Here is a 20,539-nt window from a genome sequence, read left to right on the forward strand (position 1 = left end):
TTCGTTTTGGTCCGGTTAAAGTTCCTCAATCAAGGGCAGATAACTAAAAACATAATCAGTCAGGTCTGATAACGTTGGTGAGGTTGCTCGACCTTCCTCATAACCCTTCATTTATTTGTGAGTGTCATTTCTATCTTCTCTCAGGGTTTGATTTGTGTTGTTGCTTGCTTCACATGTATCATATTGTCACATGTAGAACTGAAAACTAACATCTTTTCCCCCGGGTAAGATGAGATACCGCTGTCTCCACTGGCCTCAAGTTACACCCCTTTAATGGCTTAATCATAGGCATAAAAAATAATTATCGAAGTTCATTTCCATCAGTTCTTCAGTATTTTATGCAGGGGTATGTTGTTTTACTAATTTTGGAAAGATCTACCCATGAAATAAATAATTAGATTAATCCCATATGCAATAAGAAGCTTATATGTCGTCAGCCATGTCAGGTGACATGTGTTTCAATTCATAGGTGAAGAAGCCAGACAGAACAAACACACAGGATGCAGTCAATGAGTGGATTATTTTGTCGTAAATGTGCTGAAAGTGTACGTATGTTGCACATGACAAAATTGAGATCCCAAATCTCAAATCAACACATTCAAAATGTCCACAAGAGCACAAGGTCCAGTATGTCAGCATGGCAGATTCACCAGTATGGAGGAAATGAAGAGTTCACCCTCTCTCGCACAGCCAAGGTGCCCACTATTCACAGCCCAGAAGAACTACTCATTGAAGTTCATGCTGCCAGTGTTAACCCTATTGATGTTCATATGAGAGGTAGAGCATTCCAATACATATTCCTAGTGTCTATGAATTAAGTTCAAATTTATGTTTATATTTGTAAACAGTAAATGTCGTCATAAACGTGCCTGTTCTACCCAGATTGTGGAACTGCAATGTTGGTAGTTCCATTCATTGCCCATTTTGTAGTCTCATGAACAATGTGTGTTGTAGGAGGTTATGATGGGGTGATGCTGAGTGAGACGAGGTACTTGAGAAATATACAAGTCTCTAGTCTCATGAACAATGTGTGTTGTAGGAGGTTATGGTGAGGTGATGCTGATTGAGACGAGGTACTTGAGAAATAAACAAGTCTCTAGTCTCATGAACAATGTGTGTTGTAGGAGGTTATGGTGAGGTGAAGCTGAGTGAGACGAGGTACTTGAGAAATAAACAAGTCTCTAGTCTCATGAACAATGTGTGTTGTAGGAGGTTATGGTGAGGTGATGCTGAATTCTATGAGGAAACTGCTAGGGAAGCCCAAGTCAGGGAATGAGTTCCCGCTAACCCTGGGCAGAGACTTCTCTGGGGTGGTGTTGGAGACAGGGAAACGTGTCACTGACTTCAAACCTGGAGATCAGGTGGGATACCTTTTTATCTTTTTGAGTAATGATTACTTTCCAAACTTAGGACAAAAGCACCAGTCCATATCGTTTTCTTTTATAAGCAAGTAATATCTTACAATGATAAAGAGTCATTTTTTTCATTTCTGAATTTTCAATCTCAAAATCATAGGAGAGTTTATTTTGAATGTTGAATAGAATAGAGAGATTTTCCAGTTGTTTGATCAGACCAACCATGTCTGTTGTCCATGGACTTACTTCATGGGCCAGTACAGCCATGGGTTAACTAAACATGGACAGAAGCAGTAATTGTTTTTGCAACCTGTTTTCAAAACACATTGTGAACTACCAGCTTTATTTAGGAAGCAGCCTTCATTATCTATATAGAACGAATACTTTAGGAATTTAAAAATTAAAAAAATAAGGAATTTAATTTGTTGATTTACTGTAATGAGTATGCTTCAATAGAAAGGAAAGGCCTTATATTTCTAAGACTGAAGTGACCCCCAGCTATATGTATGTTTCTGCTGCAGGTGTGGGGAGCAGTGGGAGCTCACAGACAGGGGACCCATGCAGAGCTCCTGGTCACATCACAGAAGGAGGTAGTTACACTTGATGTAATTAGGATCAGATATATCTTCTGATACAATATCTCTATGTGATAGGGCTGCAGATGGCACGTTTATCCAAGGCACTGCAAATTTGTACAGAATTGTGTCCCCAAACTTTTGATTGTGGGTTCAAATGATTGTTTGCACTGATTATGTTTCTTGGTTTGTTTGCACCATAGTTGTGCTGTTGGGCTTCACCAAAGAGGTAACCATCTGGGACCCACATTAAAGTGTTCACTCCGCTCCCAGAATCAACATCTTCTCTCAGTTTCCCAAGTTCGTCTCAAACACTTTGGCCATAGGTCATTCAAATTTGAAGCACCAACCCTATGGAACAGTCTTCCTACTCCCATAAAAAATGCTTCATCCTTAGAAGCATTCAAATCAGGACTCAAAACCTTCCTCTTCAAAAAAGTCTACAACCTATAACTGCGAAATATTCTCATGGTCATTTTGACGAATTGTCATATCTTCCTCTTGAACTCTAGTGACTCTTTTTATATGTAGCGCTTTGAGCATGCTCTGGATGGACTATGGCGCATAAGAAATATCCATTTATTATTATTATATTATTATTATCACACTGAAGACTTGGTTCGATTCCCCACATGGGTGAAGCCCATTCCTGGTGTCCCTGCCGGGATATTGCTGGAATATTGCTAAAAGTAGGGTAAATCCCAACTCACTTACTTACTCCCTTTTCCCCCATATTTAGCTGAGTGGCTGTGATTTAACTGGAATACTGTTCAAACTGGTATTAAACCAACTCACCCTCTCTGAACTGACAAAACCTCCATACAAGATCAACCTGTGTAGATCAGGGTTCCAATATTGATCTTCAGCAACCCATGCTTGTAAGAGGTGACTAACAGGATCGGGTGGTCAGGCTCGCTGACTTGGTTGACACATGTCATCGATTCCCAACTGCGCAGATTGATGCTCATGCTGTTGATCACTGGATTGTCTGGTCCAGACTCAATTATTTACAGACCGCCGCCGCCATATAGCTGGAATGTTGATGAGTGCAGCGTAAAACTAAACTCACTCACTCCATCCTGGAAAATATGTGCCATTAAATCTTAAATATTTTCAGTACCACTAAATGAAATATTCAGAGCTGCACATCTGATTTTTGTAAAAGACAACTAAGGGATCGGGTGCACAGGCCCTCGTGTTTTTGCGACGATTAAAGATGTTAAAAAGATATAAAACATTTGAGATGACCCCTGACTCGAAATGCTTCACAGTACAATACATTATGACAAGGCCGGACACTTCAGTGTACCCTACCCGCCTGCTTAACATAACCATGGATAATTGGCCTATCGATCAACACTCATGACACCTACCAATTCTTCATTGTTATTACTACAAGTCGATTGAAACCTGATTTTCACCCTCAACTAAACAATCTTGACACAAATGGATGACAATGTGTCTGCACATAACAGGGTGTGGTCGAAGCAAGCCCCCTGATTGGTCAGTGCTTGCAAATCTGCACATTCTTTATAAATTTGCGGGAATTTTCCTTTCATCGACTGCTTAATGTAAGCAATGGCTTGTCAAACGAAAGCATCAGTTGGAAATGTCTCCTTAACAAGGCTTGCTTCGACCACCAGGTGGGTAGGATACACCAAAGTGTCTGGCCTTGTCATAATGTATTGTACTATGTAGCATTTCAAGTCGGGGGCATCTCAAAATAATTTTGTTTTTAAATCTTTAATCTTCGCAAAGACATGAGGGCCTGGGATCGGCTGGTCAGACTCGCTAAATGGTTGACACATGTCTTTGTGTCCCAATTGTGTAGATCGATGCTCATGCTGCTGATCACTGGCTTGTCTGGTCGATTCAATAATTTACAGACCACTGCCATAAAGCTGGAATAAAGTTAAACAACAAACAAAACAATCAAAACTTTCTGAAGATCTGTAGGATTCTTTCTGCTGTACCTGACACTGACAAATCGCTCCTGAACTTTACATATGCCTATGAACTTGATGTTCGTTTCTGTTATTGTTCAGATATCAAAGAAGCCGAAGACACTGGACCATCTAGAGGCAGCATCCATTCCCTACGTGGCTGTGACATCATGGACCGCGACTGAGGTGCAAGGAAAGGCAAAGAGGAAAGAGGGAACTCAAGGAAAGCAACACTGCAGGGAAGAGGTTGGTAGTAAACTGTGTGCCACACATCATGCAAAGAGGAACACTTTTATGGACAGACAACTTCTTTGTTGCAGTAGATGCAGAAAGGGCGCTTTCGCGAGAAAGGATGTAGATCCTAACACTGTTATCAAGCAAACGATGATAACAAAGAAGTTGTCTGTCCATAAAAAGTGTTCCTCTTCATCAGACCAGCTTCTAAATGCCACTTAAGGAAACATCATGCACAGAACTAATGACAATGTTATCATCATTCCATGAAATCCAGGACCCCATGTTACCAAAAACCTGCCATCATGACAAATACTGTGTGAAAGTCGATGAAAGTATATGAATACTAAGAAAATTAGTACCTATGTACCTTGTTTTCACTCCAGTGAGTGTAAAACCCTTTATGAGTTCCGACTTCTTTCACTAAGTTATATTACAAATTGTCTTAAAGAAGTAATATTATTATGTAGTCTGTTTTGCTGAGAATTAAGAAATATCATTATTTTATTCAATCTCAATCATCAAAGGTAATGTTGATTTTTAAAAATAATGTTCCATATTTTACAGTTACCCCATGTAGCATTCTTTCAAGAGCTCCTCAAGGGGTTCACTTCAATTTAATGGTGTTTGGTTATGTCTGTGTCAAGTTCAGAATGATTCTCTGTGAGCTTCAACTTCACGACTAAGTTTTACCCAGTAAGTATATTCACTTTCAGGATCCTTGTTCATGCTGGTTCTGGGGGAATAGGCACATTTTCTATACAGGTAATTCACTTGCACACAGTCTTATGATAAAGAAAGAGACGAATATAGAAGTTATAGAGAAATGTGTTTTGGGATGGTAATATCCTGAATTAGGAATAAACATTGTATAAGCAGGTATTGGTGTTTGGCTAGTGTTCTTACTAAATTGTTTCTCAATTTGTATCCCAAAAGCCATTGAAACCTGTGTCCTGGCATTAGTGGCTAAGCTGTGTGGGTTACCACAATTTGCTGTGATAACTTGTGTCCCTATTATAACTCTCAATGGGTGTTTGCACCAACCCCTGTATATGTGTTTCACCAAAGTGGTAGCCATCTTGGATCTGGATCACTTGCCACTTTTCTCCCACATCCAGCTGATATGCTGTGATATGATTGAAACTCAGATCAGTGAAACAAAATCTCACTGAACCTTGAGTTGTATGCGTCCTACTGCTGTTTGACCGACTCCACAGTGTAGTAGATAAAGCATCTGCAAAGAAGATGGAAGGTTGGGGTTGTTTTTATCTTGTAAAAAGGCTGCTTGTTTTCCTCCAGGGTGGTCATTCTTCTTCATAGAGATCATCCTTGGGGTACATATTATGCATTTTCCCAGCTGAAAATGTCCTGTGACAGTTGTATCAATGTTTTTGAATAAAAAGATTGTACAATAAATAAACTTTTTTATTTATTATACGGCCCCCCACCTCGTGGAGTTACCTCCCGTTACGCATGCGCACCAACTGGGTAATCACCTAGGCCCGTATCATCATTCCTTCTGCTGTCACTAACGTGTGAGGACGTATGTGTAGAGCAGCGCTATACTCTTCGGAACTCAAGAGAATTATGTCTGAGACACCACCTGTATGTATGGTCTTTATCTTGTCCTTGCTAAGGAGCAGTAAAGCTTTGCGGTCGGTTGTTTCATAATTGTGACTTTGTATTATTTTACGCTAACTTTCCCGTGGTTTACGCACATGTTGCTCTGCCATGGTGGGAAGTTTAGCGTGCCACATGGTTGTAATATTGCATATTGAACCAACTATTTCTTCCCGTGGTAGCCTTCACGTATTTTTCAATGTTTTATACGTGTCTATTAGCTGCTGGTCCGCTGTTAGCTACATGCTTGCGTGTTTGCTTTCAGGCGTTTTCCTCCTGTTCGGTCTGTGGGCAGAGCATTCCCAGGGCTGACCGCCATGACAAATGCATTGTGTGTCTGGAAAAAACGGACCATATCTCAGAAACATGTGAGATATGTATCGGGTTTTCCCCCCGGGCCCAGAAGAGAAGGGCGGCTGATTTTCTCTTTTATAGAGAGATGCGGGAGGCGGGAGGGGAACTGACCCAGGTCCCGCCGTCCAAAGCCAAAAAGCCTCGTAGGCAAGGCAAAAAGTCACGCAGCCAGTCGCCTTCTCACGCTCCTAGTAGCGGTTTTGACATGTCGTTAGCATGCGCAGATGTTCCAGCAGCACGCGGACTCGGATGAGGTCCCTCGTTCATGAGTCGGTTGGAGGGCTCCGGCAGGAGTTCCTCGCCCACTCTGAGCGTGGGGCGGAGAGTCTGGGGGTGGGATCGCCGAGCCCGGCTCGATCCCTTGGCCTTGAGGCGTCTGTAGATCCGATGCCTCTGGCTTCGGGTCCGGACGCCTCGGCTGCCCCGGAGGGGGAGGCTTCGCTCCCAGTCCCCCTCTCGGAGTTGGCGCAGGGTCCGTTGAGGATTCCTGGGGTTCCGTCTCGCGCCGTCCCCGCGCTCCCATGAGAGCGGAGGCACCAGTTCTGCTTGGTCTGCCTCCAGCGTCTCGGGACCGGGGTCCGTGCGAGATGGCAGGTGCCGACGCAGGGCGCTCTGTCTGCTCCTCCCTCTCTTCTATGCCTGGTGCTAGGCCGCCAACCGGGTCGGGGTTCGGGTCCTCTTCGCGAGGAGACCCAGCCTCGGACTCGGGCTCAGTCGCCGAGTCCATGGATACTGGGGAGGTAGAGGAGCAGGAGGGTGCCTTCCGCTTTCCGCTGGCCGCGGCTTTGCGGGAGGTCTGGCAACGCATTGCCGAGTTCCTACCCCAGGCCGCGGTGCCTGCCAGCCGCACAGACTCGTCTGAGTTCCGCCTGCCAGGCGAGGCGTTTGCCCCTCAGCAGCCTACGCAGATGCTGCTCCGTATTCTACCATCGTTGGTCCAGGACGTGGTTGATCCCCTCCTGTCTGGGTCTCACCTCCGGTTCGACTTGCCTGAGCTTGTCCGGAGGTACCAGCTGGGGGAGGATTCCCTGTTCGCTGTTCCAGTGGTGGATGAGTGCGTGTTTACTTCGGTCGCCTTAGGGGGAGGCTCGGCTTCCTCCGGAGCAGCTCCGGCTGCTCAGCAAGGGCGGTTAACACCGTTTGCCCTGGCGAGGCCCCTGCGGCATGCGCATCGGACCTACGCAGGAGGTCTACCGGTTAACACCACCATTTGCCATGCTCGCTGGCTTCGCGCGGCATGCGCATCGACCAACGAGGAGGTCTACCGGAATGCCATGCAGCAGGTGCGGGTCGTGGTCCATGAGGCCTACCTCGCGAGCGACTCCTTGCGGTCAGCTGCGTCGACGGTGATGTGCGCAGTCATGGGGATGCACAAGCTGTGGCTGTCGACGTCTAGGTACTCGGCAGCTACACAGCAGACTTTGCTGGCCCTTCCCTACCGTCTGGGAGCGACGTTGTTTCCTGGGGCCCAGCAGGTCATATGGGAGGCTGCCGCTGCAGCTACCTCCTTCAAGGACTCTAAGGCCTTGTTGGAGCACCCGCGGGGTTCTCGCCCCCGGGCTCCCGTTCAACCTTCCTCCGCCGGGGTGCAGCCTACACCCGAGTCCGCTGGCTGGCTTCGGCCGCTCGGTAGGCGGAGGAACCGGTCCGCCAAGGGTAAGGGCAAAGAGCAGTCCTCTTCAACTAGCTCCCAGCCTTTTCGCGGGCGCGGGAGGTCTGCCCCGACCTCCCGTTAACCCATCAGGCTGTAGACCCAGCCGTGTGTCATTCCCAGTCAGCTCCGCTATTCGGGACCACGAACGCGCTCTTACCCAACGTCCCAGTGGGAGTCCGCCTCTCTCTATTCCTGCCGGAGTGGGAGAAGGCTACAAACAACACTTGGGTGCTGGCCACCGTCAGTGTCGGCCATTTACCATGGTGGAAGCGAGGTCCGCCCGACTTCACCGGCATACGCTGCACTCCGGTGCCGTCATGTCAGGCAAGGGCGGACATATTGCGCGACGAAGTTCAGGCTTTGCTGGACAAGTCCGCAATCGAGCGCATACCACTGGGCGAGGAACAGGCGGGAGTTTACTCCACGTACTTCCTCGTCCCGAAGAAAGACGGCGGTTCCGCCCCATTCTCAACCTCAAGGGTTGAATCGCGATGCTCAAGTTCCATCCTTCAAGATGGAGACACTGCGCCGGTGATCTCCTCTGTTCAGCCCGGCGATTGGCTCACGCCAATCGACCTCAAGGATGCGTGATCTCAGATGTGCCCATACATCCATCGCTCAAGCAGTACCTTCGGTTCTCTTACGACGGGATGTGTTACCAATTCACGGTGCTCCCCTTCGGCATATCGACTGCCCCAAGGGTGTTCACCAAGCTCATGTTAGTCCCGGCTACCCTCGCTCGCTCGCAAGGAAGGCGTTGTTACCCTTACCTCGACGACTGGTTGCTCGGCGCACTAACACAGCCAGCGAGCCTAGATGCTACTCACACGGTGATAGACATTCTAGTTCGACTGGGGTGGATCATCAACCTCAAGAAATCCGACCTGGTACCCACCCAGGACTTGGTTTTTCTCGGGGTGAGGTTCCAAACACACAAGGATCTCGTTTCCTTGTCGCCCGACCGGGTCACCAGAGTACGGGAGATGGTGTCTTCGCTCTTTCCCAGCCCCAGGCACCAGCACGGACTTGGCTCCGCCTACTGGGCCATATGGCGGCGCATTTATCTCTGTAGTGTGGCGGTTGTTGATGATGCGCTCTCTACAGCAAGCTTTGGCGAAGTCTGTGGGCTCACTCGGAGGACCTGGAGCGAGTCTCACAGTCCCCGGTGGTTGACACCTCACCTTCAGTGGTGGACCAATGTCGGGAATCTCACCAGGGGATCCCTTGGAAATCCCGACGCCAGCTCTTACAGTTCAGACCGGCGCGCCCTCACGGGCTGGGGTGTTCTGGGCAGTCTGTCGGTGTCCGGACTCTGGTCGGGAAGTCGGCCCACCTTCACATCAACGTGTTGGAACTGAGAGCTGTGCGCGGTTGGTTTTCGAAGGCGCTTCCGAGCATGTCCAGGGCCAGGTGGTTCGTCTTCAGTTGGACAACCAGACGGCCATGTCGCACATCCTGAAGCAAGGCGGCACGGTGTCCCGAAAGGCCCGGGAGACATGGGACTTTCTCCTCTGGTGCGACCAGTGCGATTGTCAGGTACTCCCTGTTTATCTCCCGGGGCTGGAGAACGTGCGAGCAGACGCTCTCTCTCGCCGGATCCTGGCCCCGCACGAGTGGATGCTCGACAGGCAGATATTCAGAGTTATCTCCCAGTTGTACGGGTCGTTCCAGGTGGATCTGTTTGCGTCCGGCGGGACGAATCAGACACCCGTGTTCTGCTCTCGAATACCGGACCTGAGGGCGTTGGCTGCCGACGCCTTCCTGCTGGATTGGACGGGCAAAGTGCTCTGGGCAATCCCACCGTTACCACTCATTCCTCGTGTCCTTTCACAGCTGTCCACCCAGCCAGCTCGGCTGCTTGTGCTACTGGCACCGCTTTGGCTGTCACAGAGCTGGTTTCCGGTAATTCTCAGGTTTCTGGCTCAGCCTCCTGTTCTATTACCTTTACGACCGGACATTCTCACTCAGAACGGAGCTTCCCCACCCCAATCCAAGGATTCAGTGGGTGGCTTGGCCTCTGTCAGGTCTAGCCTCGAGGCACGCTGAATTCTGCAGCAGTTGCAGACACAATTCTGGCTTCGAGGCGGATTCGGACAAACGCTCAGTATGAGGATAGGTGGTCCCGCTATGCGCGCGCTGGTGTTCAGATAGGGGATTGCAGATCCCTTTTCTGCGGATTTAGTCCGAGTATTGGAGTTTTTGCAAGCCCGTTTGGAAGAAGGCCTGGTGGCTTCGACCATTCGTGGCTACTCCACCGCTATTTCCACTTTTCACACCCCTGTCGATGGTGCTCTTCTGGGGCAGCACCCTCTCGTACAGCGCTTTTTAGCTGGCGCGGATCGGGTTCGACCTGCTGTCAGGCGAACCAGTCCACCTTGGGATTTGTCAATTGTGCTCGATTGGCTGTCCAGTCCCACTTTCTCACACCTATCAGCTATTTCCATTCAGTTGTTAACTTGGAAGGCTGTTTTTCTGGTGGCAGTAACATCTGGGCGTAGGGTTGGCGATTTACATGCTATGTCGTCCGACCCGGCGCTGACTGTGCTTCACACTGATCGTCAGTATTCGCCTCCGGATACGCATCACCGAAGGTCGATCACTTTCCATGTGACAGCTCCTATCGAACTTCCCACTCTTACCCAGCCTTCCACATCGGGGACCTCTGCAACGAGCACTCACCCGTTGGATGTCCGTAGAAGACACTCAAGGTCTATATCAAAGCGAACGCAGGGAATCCGTACGGGTACCCAGCTGTTCTGTTGTTACGGTGGCGGGAAGGCTGGTGTGCCGGCGAGCAAGCAGACTTTGTCTCGCTGGCTAGTTTCGTGTATTTGTGCCGCTTATCAGGCTAAGGGCAAGCCTCCCCCTGAGGGGTTGAAGGCTCACTCGGTCAGGGCAGTAGCCGCATCAAAAGCTTTTGCATCGGCACTCCCCATTGAAGAGATCTGCTCTGCCGCTATTTGGAGCCGGCCTAGCACGTTTATTCGGCATTATCAGCTCGATACACATTCCCATAATCGTGCGAGCTTTGGCCGTTCTGTTCTCTCCAGTGGACAGTGTCCTGCCACCCTGACCGAGTGAGTCTTGGTTCATTGGTTTTTGTTGACGCTGCTGGTCAATACTGAGTTTTATTGACATGTCCGCTTCTGGGAGCTAAATAACCTCATTTCGATCCTCTACGGAGTATTTAGGTCGGTTGTGAGCGTTTTGACATTCCCCCCTACGGGCTCACTAATTGACACAAGGTGGGTGGGGCTTTGTTTACATTTCGCACCATGTGCGAATTACTATGCGAACCTCTGAGGTCGTCTTTGAGTGCAATCCTCCCTGTCAGTTCTCCTCCCACAATGCCTCTCGCGGAAACGAAAACTGGGACATGTGACAGGTGAGTGTTATGGCATCTGTTACATTATTCAATTGACGATAGCTATTTGTATGTGCTTGGACAGAATTCCCTCCTCCCTGGCCTCCGGTCTTTGGGAGTCTGTGTTTATGCATAATATGTACCCCAAGGACGATCTCTATGAAGAAGAATTAACCAAACCTGAAGAGGTTTTCAATTCTTCGAAGAGAGTCGTCCTTGGGGTAGGGCCTCCCGCCTCCCCGCAATTCTGTTCACTGATTTATTCAGCAGAAGGAATGATGATACGGGCCTAGGTGATTACCCAGTTGGTGCACATGCGTAACGGGAGGTACCTCCACGAGGTGGGGGACGTATAATAAATAAAAAAGTTTATTTATTGTACAATCTTTTTATTCAAAAACATTGATACAACTGTCACAGGACATTTTCAGCGTTTTCGGCATGCGTACCGGACCTACGAGGAGGTCTACCGGTTAACACCACCATTTGCCCTCATCGCTTGCCATGCATGCGCGTACCCGGACCAACGAGGAGGTCTACCGGAACGCCATGCAGCAGGTGCGGGTCGTGGTCCATGAGGCCTACCTCGCGCGCGACTCCTTGCGGTCAGTTGCGTCGACGGTGATGTGCGCAGTCATGGGGATGCACAAGCTGTGGCTGTCGACGTCTAGGTACTCGGCAGCTACACAGCAGACTTTGCTGGCCCTTCCCTACCGTCTGGGAGCGACGTTGTTTCCTGGGGCCCAGCAGGTCATATGGAGGCTGCCGCTGCAGCTACCTCCTTCAAGGACTCTAAGGCCTTGTTGGAGCACCAGCGAGGTTCGCCCCGGCCTCCCGTTCAACCTTCCTCCGCTGGGTGCAGCCTACACCCGAGTCCGCTGGCTGGCCGCCGCTTGGTGGCGGAGGAACGGGTCCGCCAAGGGTAAGGGCAAAGAGCAGTCCTCTTCAACTAGCTCCCAGCCAGCATTTTGGCGCGTGAGCGGGAGGTCTGCCCCGACCTCCGTTAACCCATCAGGCTGTAGACCCAGCCGTGTGTCATTCCCAGTCAGCTCCGCTACTCGGGACCCACGAACGCTCTTACCCAACGTCCCAGTGGGGAGTCCGCCTCTCTATTCCTGCCGGTGGGAGAAGGCTACAAACAACACTTGGGTGCTGGCCACCGTCAGTGTCGGCCATTTACCATGGTGGAAGCGAGGTCCGCCCGACTTCACCGGCATACGCTGCACTCCGTGCGCCGCCATGTCAGGTAAGCGGACATATTGCGCGACGAAGTTCAGGCTTTGCTGGACAAGTCCGCGAATCGGCGCGATACCACTGGGCGAGGAACAGGCGGAGTTTACTCCACGTGCTTCCTCGTCCTAAGAAGAAAGACGGCGGTTCCGCCCCATTCTCAACCTCAAGGGGTTGAATCGCATGCTTCGAAAGTTCCATCCTTCAAGATGGAGACACTGCGCCGGTGATCTCCTCTGTTCAGCCCGGGCGATTGGCTCACGCCAATCGACCCTCAGGATGCGTGATCTGCATGTGCCCATACATCCATCGTTCAAGCAGTACCTTCCGGTTCTCTTCACGACGGGATGTGTTACCAATTCACGGTGCTCCCCTTCGGCATATCGACTGCCCCAAGGGTGTTCACCAAGCTCATGTTAGTCCGGCTACCGCCGCCGCTCGCAAGGAAGGCGTTGTTACCCTTACCTCGACGACTGGTTGCTCGGCGCACTAACACAGCCAGCGAGCCTAGATGCTACTCACACGGTGATAGACATTCTAGTTCGACTGGGGTGGATCATCAACCTCAAGAAATCCGACCTGGTACCCACCCAGGACTTGGTTTTTCTCGGGGTGAGGTTCCAAACACACAAGGATCTCGTTTCCTTGTAAGCCCGACCGGGTCACCAGAGTGCGGGGAGATGGTGTCTTCGTTCCTTTCCCAGCCCCAGGCACCAGCACGGACTTGGCTCCGTCTACTGGGCCATATGGCGGCGGCGACGATCTCTGTAGTGTGGCGGTGGCGGTTGAGGATGCCCTCTACAGCAAGCTTTGGCGAGTCTGTGGGCTCACTCGAGGAGGACCTGGAGCGAGTCTCACAGTCCCCGGGTGGTTGACACCCTCACCTTCAGTGGTGGACCAATGTCGGGGAATCTCACCAGGGGATCCCTTGGAAATCGGACGCCAGCTCTTACAGTTCAGACCGATGCGTCCCTCACGGGCTGGGGGTGTTCTGGGCAGTCTGTCGGTGTCCGGACTCTGGTCCGAAGCGAAGCCCACCTTCACATCAACGTGTTGGAACTGAGAGCTGTCGCGGTTGGTTTTCGAAGCGCTTCGAGAGCATGTCCAGGGCCAGGTGGTTCGTCTTCAGTTGGACAACCAGGCGGCCATGTCGTACATCCTGAAGCAAGGCGGCACGGTGTCCCGGCTCCTCCCGGGAGACATGGGACTTTCTCCTCTGGTGCGACCAGTCGCATTGTCAGGTACTCCCTGTTTATCTCCGGGCTGGAGAACGGGCGAGCAGGCGCTCTCGCCGGATCCTGGCCCCCGCACGTAGTGGATGCTCGACAGGCAGATATTCAGAGTTATCTCCCAGTTGTACGGGTCGCTCCAGGTGGATCTGTTTGCGTCCGGCGGGACGAATCAGACACCCGTGTTCTGCTCTCGAATACCCGGACCTGAGGGCGGCTACTGCCGACGCCTTCCTGCTGGATTGGGACGGGCAAAGTGCTTTCATGCGTTCCCACCGTTACCACTCATTCCCCGTGTCCTTTCACAGCTGTCCACCCAGCCAGCTCGGCTGCTTGTGCTACTGGCACCGCTTTGGCTGTCACAGAGCTGGTTTCCGTAATTCTCAGGTTTCTGGCTCAGCCTCCTGTTCTATTACCTTTACGACGGACATTCTCACTCAGAACGGAGCTTCCCCACCCCAATCCAAGGATTCAGTGGGTGGCTTGGCCTCTGTCAGGTCTAGCCTCGAGGCACGCGGAATTCCTGCAGCAGTTGCAGACACAATTCTGGCTTCGGTAGGGATTCGACAAACGCTCAGTATGAGGATAGGTGGTCCCGCTATGGCGCTGCTGGTGTTCAGATAGGGGATTGCAGATCCCTTTTCTGCGGATTTAGTCCAGTATTGGAGTTTTGCAAGCCCGTTTGGAAGAAGGCCTGGTGGCTTCGACCATTCGTGGCTACTCCACCGCTATTTCCACTTTTCACACCCCTGTCGATGGTGCTCTTCTGGGGCAGCACCCTCTCGTGACAGCTTTTAGCTGGCGCTGATCGGGTTCGACCTGCTGTCAGGCTTAACCAGTCCACCTTGGGATTTGTCAATTGTGCTCGATTGGCTGTCCAGTCCCACTTTCTCACACCTATCAGCTATTTCCATTCAGTTGTTAACTTGGAAGGCTGTTTTTCTGGTGGCGGTAACATCTGGGCTTAGGGTTGGCGATTTACATGCTATGTCGTCCGAACCGGGCGCTGACTGTGCTTCACACTGATCGTGTCAGTATTAAGCCTCCGGATACATGCACCGCACGAAGGTCGATCACGCTTTCCATGTGACAGCTCCTATCGAACTTCCCACTCTTACCCAGCCTTCCACATCGGGGACCTCTGCAACGAGCACTCACCCGTTGGATGTCCGTGAAGACACTCAAGGTCTATATCAAAGCTAACGCAGGGAATCCGTGACGGGTACCCAGCTGTTCTGTTGTTACAGTGGCGGGAAGGCTGGTGTGCGGGCGCAGCAAGCAGACTTTGTCTCGCTGGCTAGTTTCGTGTATTTGTGCCGCTTATCAGGCTAAGGGCAAGCCTCCCCCTGAGGGGTTGAAGGCTCACTCGGTCAGGGCAGTAGCCGCATCAAAAGCTTTTGCATCGGCACTCCCCATTGAAGAGATCTGCTCTGCCGCTATTTGGAGCCGGCCTAGCACGTTTATTCGGCATTATCAGCTCGATACACATTCCCGTAATCGTGCGAGCTTTGGCCGTTCTGTTCTCTCCAGTGGACAGTGTCCTGCCACCCTGACCGAGTGAGTCTTGGTTCATTGGTTTTTGTTGACGCTGCTGGTCAATACTGAGTTTTATTGACATGTCCGCTTCTGGGAGCTAAATAACCTCATTTCGATCCTCTACGGAGTATTTAGGTCGGTTGTGAGCGTTTTGACATTCCCCTCACGGGCTCACTAATTGACACAAGGTGGGTGGGGCTTTGTTTACATTTCGCACCATGTGCGAATTACTATGCGAACCTCTGAGGTCGTCTTTGAGTGCAATCCTCCCTGTCAGTTCTCCTCCCACAATGCCTCTCGCGGAAGCGAAAACTGGGACATGTGACAGGTGAGTGTTATGGCGTCTGTTACATTATTCAATTGACGATAGCTATTTGTATGTGCTTGGACAGAATTCCCTCCTCCCTGGCCTCCGGTCTTTGGGAGTCTGTGTTTATGCATAATATGTACCCCAAGGACGATCTCTATGAAGAAGAATTAACCAAACCTGAAGAGGTTTTCAATTCTTCGAAGAGAGTCGCCCTTGGGTAGGGCCTCCCCTCCCCGCAATTCTGTTCACTGGATTTATTCAGCAGAAGGAATGATGATACGGGCCTAGGTGATTACCCAGTTGGTGCACATGCGTAACGGGAGGTACCTCCACGAGGTGGGGGACGTATAATAAATAAAAAAGTTTATTTATTGTACAATCTTTTTATTCAAAAACATTGATACAACTGTCACAGGACATTTTCAGCGTGGAAAATGCATAATATGTACCCCAAGGACGACTCTCTTCGAAGAATTGAAAACCTCTTCAGGTTTGGTTAAGTTTTAAAGGACAGGGACTCTTTGGCATGGAGTCAGTATACCCTATGTAGGGTATCCACAGTGGCATGGAATCTCGGTGGGCTACCAGTATTATACCGACAATAGTCTGGACTATTGTAAGCAGCATTCTAAGATGCCTAGCGGTTAGAACAATAAAAAAAACCATACATTATCAGGCAATAAAGGTATAGTTTTTTGATGATGTAACAATTTAATGACGTTATCCCGTCACTGCCCCATTCTAGTGTGCCCCCTCATAATCGAACCATTTTACATTACGTCACAATGTAAGCGACATCATGATGCATGTCAGTTGTCATCGCCTCGTACGGCCTCCTACAGTAAACTACTCCGTTGCATCCCGTTTCTTGGTTTGCACTTGCTCCACGCAGCTAACATCACTGGTGGAAACATTACATTTATGTTTTACGACGGTTAAAATGTGTCAATTCGACTCACAAGTTTTCAGCAACACGGTAATGTTCGCAATGTTTACATTCCCACAATGCAATCATGGAATGTCACTTGACTACACAGCTTCATCTGGATGTACTGATCTAAACTTACATTGGTAGTAGAAATGCAACATTCATATTGCCCCATATGGTTTACGTTAATGACAGATGTAATTAAAATAATTCAGAGAAGATATTTAATCCGAACGTAAACCGTCATCAAACTGTTGTCATTTGTTTTTTTCTGGTAACGTTTGTCTTAACGTAGGGGGGCAGACACATCAATAGAACAGCGTGCCAATTAGCCCTGTACGAGGATTCTTAATTTAGGTCACCGACACCATCGTTTGTTTTCTGCCTAAAATTAATCGTAATAATCCTTAGAAAGTATTAAATTTGGCATCTTAGAAAAGAACTACAGTTCGCTCTACCACCATGTATAGTGTAATAAAGCACACTTTCGCGATGAACTATTATAACGTTAAGCACTTGGACGCAAGCGTCCTCGTACTTTAACTATAATAGTTCAGGGCCAAATCACCGTAGTTATGAACTGATATAATTGATATATTTAAGTGTGATCAAAATTAATTATCCAGTGTGATTGTATGTCAGTTTAGTGTAATGTGACATTCATGTGTACAGTTACTGAGTGCGTGGGGAGCGGACGTTACGACGACGTGCAGTACGGATGCTGTCGAGTTTGTTACAAGTCTGGGAGCCAATACTGTCATCGACTACAAGACACAGGATGTAGAAGCAGAACTGCAGAAACTTGACAAGTAGATCTCGTTTGCATTTTTCAACCTCTTTAAAGATCCAGATTAGAATTTGTATTCATACATTATTGAAATTAATACTCAATGTGCTTGGCACCTGTAGATCATGTATCCCCGGGCTGGTTATAGGTTTGTGGGATATCTGTCTCTTCAAACACAGAAGTCCATCAGTGGGTCCACAACACTTTATTTGTCAGCTAAGTATGCAGTTACATGATAGTGCAACGGCCAGGCAGCATCACTATTCCCTGATAAACCCATACCCCATCAAAGTGCCTACGATACATGTGAACATGCGACTCGTAGCTTTTATGACATTGCATTTTAGTATGCTACGATGACCTGTTTGTTGGAAAAATTGTCTTCTCTCAATCAATACAAGAGTTACCTTTGTTTGTGTTTCAGATTCGACTTAGTGTTGGACACTCTTGGAGGGGAGACACCAAACTTCTCCTTCGATCTGTTGACCAAATATAGAAATGCCAAATACGTCTCCATAGTGACGCCGTTACTGAGAAATGCAGATTCATATGGTTTGGTTAAAGGCTCTGTCAAGACTGCAGTTGATCTCCTCAAGGATGTGGCCGGGGTATGTTTAATACAGACAGCTAAAGTATGTCTATTTAAAAATACATGATTACACAATGCCATTTAGAAAGTGGTCAAATGTAACATATGTTTATATTTGGGATTACACTTTCTTAGTAAAGTACAGATTCTAGTACTTTTGTTTGGTTGAGTCCCATCCGGGATTCGAACCCACACCTTCAGAGTCAGACACCTTATCGCCAGCACACAAAGTCAGCTGTCTTAACCGCTCAGCCACCGCATCTTCAGCCACCACGGATGGGACTCTTCAACAATCCAAGATGGACTCAACCCAACAAAAGTACTAGAATCTGTACTTTACTAAGAAAGTGTAATCCCAAATATACACATATGTTAAAAAATACATGTGTTTTACTGGCTGGAGGAACTATTTCAATATTACATGTGTTTTACTGGCTGGAGGAACTATTTCAATATTACATGTGTTTTACTGGCTGGAGGAACTATTTCAATATTACATGTGTTTTACTGGCTGGAGGAACTATTTCAATATTACATGTGTTTTACTGGCTGGAGGAGCTATTACAATATTACATGTGTTTTACTGGCTGGAGGAACTATTTCAATATTACATGTGTTTTACTGGCTGGAGGAACTATTTCAATATTACATGTGTTTTACTGGCTGGAGGAAGCTATTTCAATATTACATGTGTTTTACTGGCTGGAGGAACTATTTCAATATTACATGTGTTTTACTGGCTGGAGGAACTATTTCAATATGGCTACATTTGTGTGTTTTACTGGCTGGAGGAACTATTTCAATATTACATGTGTTTTACTGGCTGGAGGAACTATTTCAATATTACATGTGTTTTACTGGCTGGAGGAACTATTTCAATATTACATGTGTTTTACTGGCTGGAGGAACTATTACAATATTACATGTGTTTTACTGGCTGGAGGAGCTATTTCAATATTACATGTGTTTTACTGGCTGGAGGAACTATTTCAATATTACATGTGTTTTACTGGCTGGAGGAACTATTTCAATATTACATGTGTTTTACTGTGGAGGTTTTACATGGCTGGCTGGAGGAACTATTTCAATATTACATGTGTTTTACTGGCTGGAGGAACTATTTCAATATTACATGTGTTTTACTGGCTGGCTGGAGGAACTATTTCAATATTACATGTGTATTTCCCTTACAGGGCATCAAACATCTCCGAAGCTATCGCTGGGCTGTGTTTGTACCCAATGGTCGTGCTCTAAAAAAAGTGGCCAAGATGGTGGACAACTCTGATGTAGGTTGACCTGGTCATTCTCTGTCGTGTTCTGTGTAGCCTGTTTATGTGTATTGGGGTTTGAATTCCATACTGGCTCTGATAACAATTCTGGAAATGTCAGGACTATGCATGCATTTGGGGTATTCATAGGTGTAACAATGTCCTAATGATAAATGTTGAAATACTGTTGTAGCTGAGATATGGTTATAAATGGGACACTTTTATAATGAGACAGTTATCAATGACACATTTTTAACAGACACATTGACTTGATATACAGTTAATCCACGGACACTGATCATACAGCATATTTACAATTTCGTAACTGAGCCACTTATAATGGCAACATATACATTATTACTCTTGTACAAATAGACAGTTAGGTTTACATGGCAGGATGGTTTGCATGGAAGATTTTAGTCAGTATATGACAAAATGTAAAGAGTTAAGTTAAAACACTTATTTTTGTACAGTTAAACATTTCTGATAATTAGAACACATTGTATTTTAACAAATGAGTTTGGGATACATGCTTTCTGATGATGTTTGAAGAAAGGGCCGAGAAACATTTAATAAATTCAGTGCCAACATCGCACGTTGTCAAAGCCCCAGGTTCATTCTCAAACATGCCTAGTGTCTTCAACCATGATATTATTGGAATATTGCTAATGGTAGGCAAAAACACAAATTTTAAACTGTTATGATATAATATTTTGAGTGAGTGAGTGAGTATGGTTTTACGCCAGTTTTAACAATATTCCATCGATGTGATTATCACAGCTAGGGACACCAGAAATGGGCTTCAAACATTGTACCCATGTGGGGAATCGAACTCAGATCTTCAGCCTGATGAAGGGACACTTTAGCCATAAGGCTACCCCACTGCCCCCTATAATATTTGAGCATCACTGAATGTTTGTTTTGTTGCAGATCAAGCCTGTGGTAGAAAAGGTGTTTCAGTTTGAAGAAGTTCCAAATGCTTTTGACAAGCTAGCTGCTGGTCACTCTAGAGGAAAAACTGTGATTAAGGTTATCTGAACACCACTATGAGAGTGATCTCCCTTGAAACCCAAAAGCATTGTGATCAAAACCTAAAGAAGTTTTGTTTTCTGCATGTTGAAACTTTAATTAAATTTACAACTAGTGAATACAATGGAACTATTGATTCAATTAGTTACCCATAATTTGGAATTATGTTAAAAAATAATAAGTTGTGAGGCATATATACTTTATCTATTTTGTGATGGCATGATAGATTTAACATGAAGTAAAGTGCTGACTAAAGACTGGTTATTATTGGATGTTGTGTCTCATGGTAGTGAGTGATTGAGTTAGCTATATTTACAGAACAGTATTGCAGTTAGAAAGGTGAGAATGTTCACAAAGGATCGTGATGGTAAATCTAGGATTGATAGATCCTGGTACAATAAAGGGGGGTAAATCTGCACCACTTATTGTGGTGCCATTGGTCCCAGGGACACCAATCCCCACACAAACTACATGTAGACCACCACTTGCCATTAGTAAGTTGACATTTTGACCATCTGCAGTTTGCTGAATGTG

General features: G+C 47.6%; 1 protein-coding gene across 1 annotated transcript; it reads left to right on the forward strand.

Moving 5' to 3' along the window:
* The first annotated feature begins 37 nt into the window (after positions 1–37).
* Positions 38–20,260, forward strand: LOC124292477 (reticulon-4-interacting protein 1 homolog, mitochondrial-like). The gene is given in 11 exon segments (XM_046729564.1): positions 38–117; positions 470–777; positions 1,210–1,361; positions 1,877–1,945; positions 3,976–4,119; positions 4,824–4,829; positions 4,831–4,872; positions 17,005–17,141; positions 17,544–17,727; positions 18,902–18,994; positions 19,907–20,260. Coding segments are annotated over 10 exon segments (1,152 nt in total). The 5' UTR covers positions 38–117; positions 470–560; the 3' UTR covers positions 20,015–20,260.
* Positions 20,261–20,539: the final 279 nt, after the last annotated feature.

The sequence above is a fragment of the Haliotis rubra genome, unplaced genomic scaffold, assembly GCF_003918875.1.
Source record: "Haliotis rubra isolate DU_JTF1 unplaced genomic scaffold, ASM391887v1 Scf519, whole genome shotgun sequence".
NCBI lineage: Eukaryota > Metazoa > Mollusca > Gastropoda > Lepetellida > Haliotidae > Haliotis > Haliotis rubra.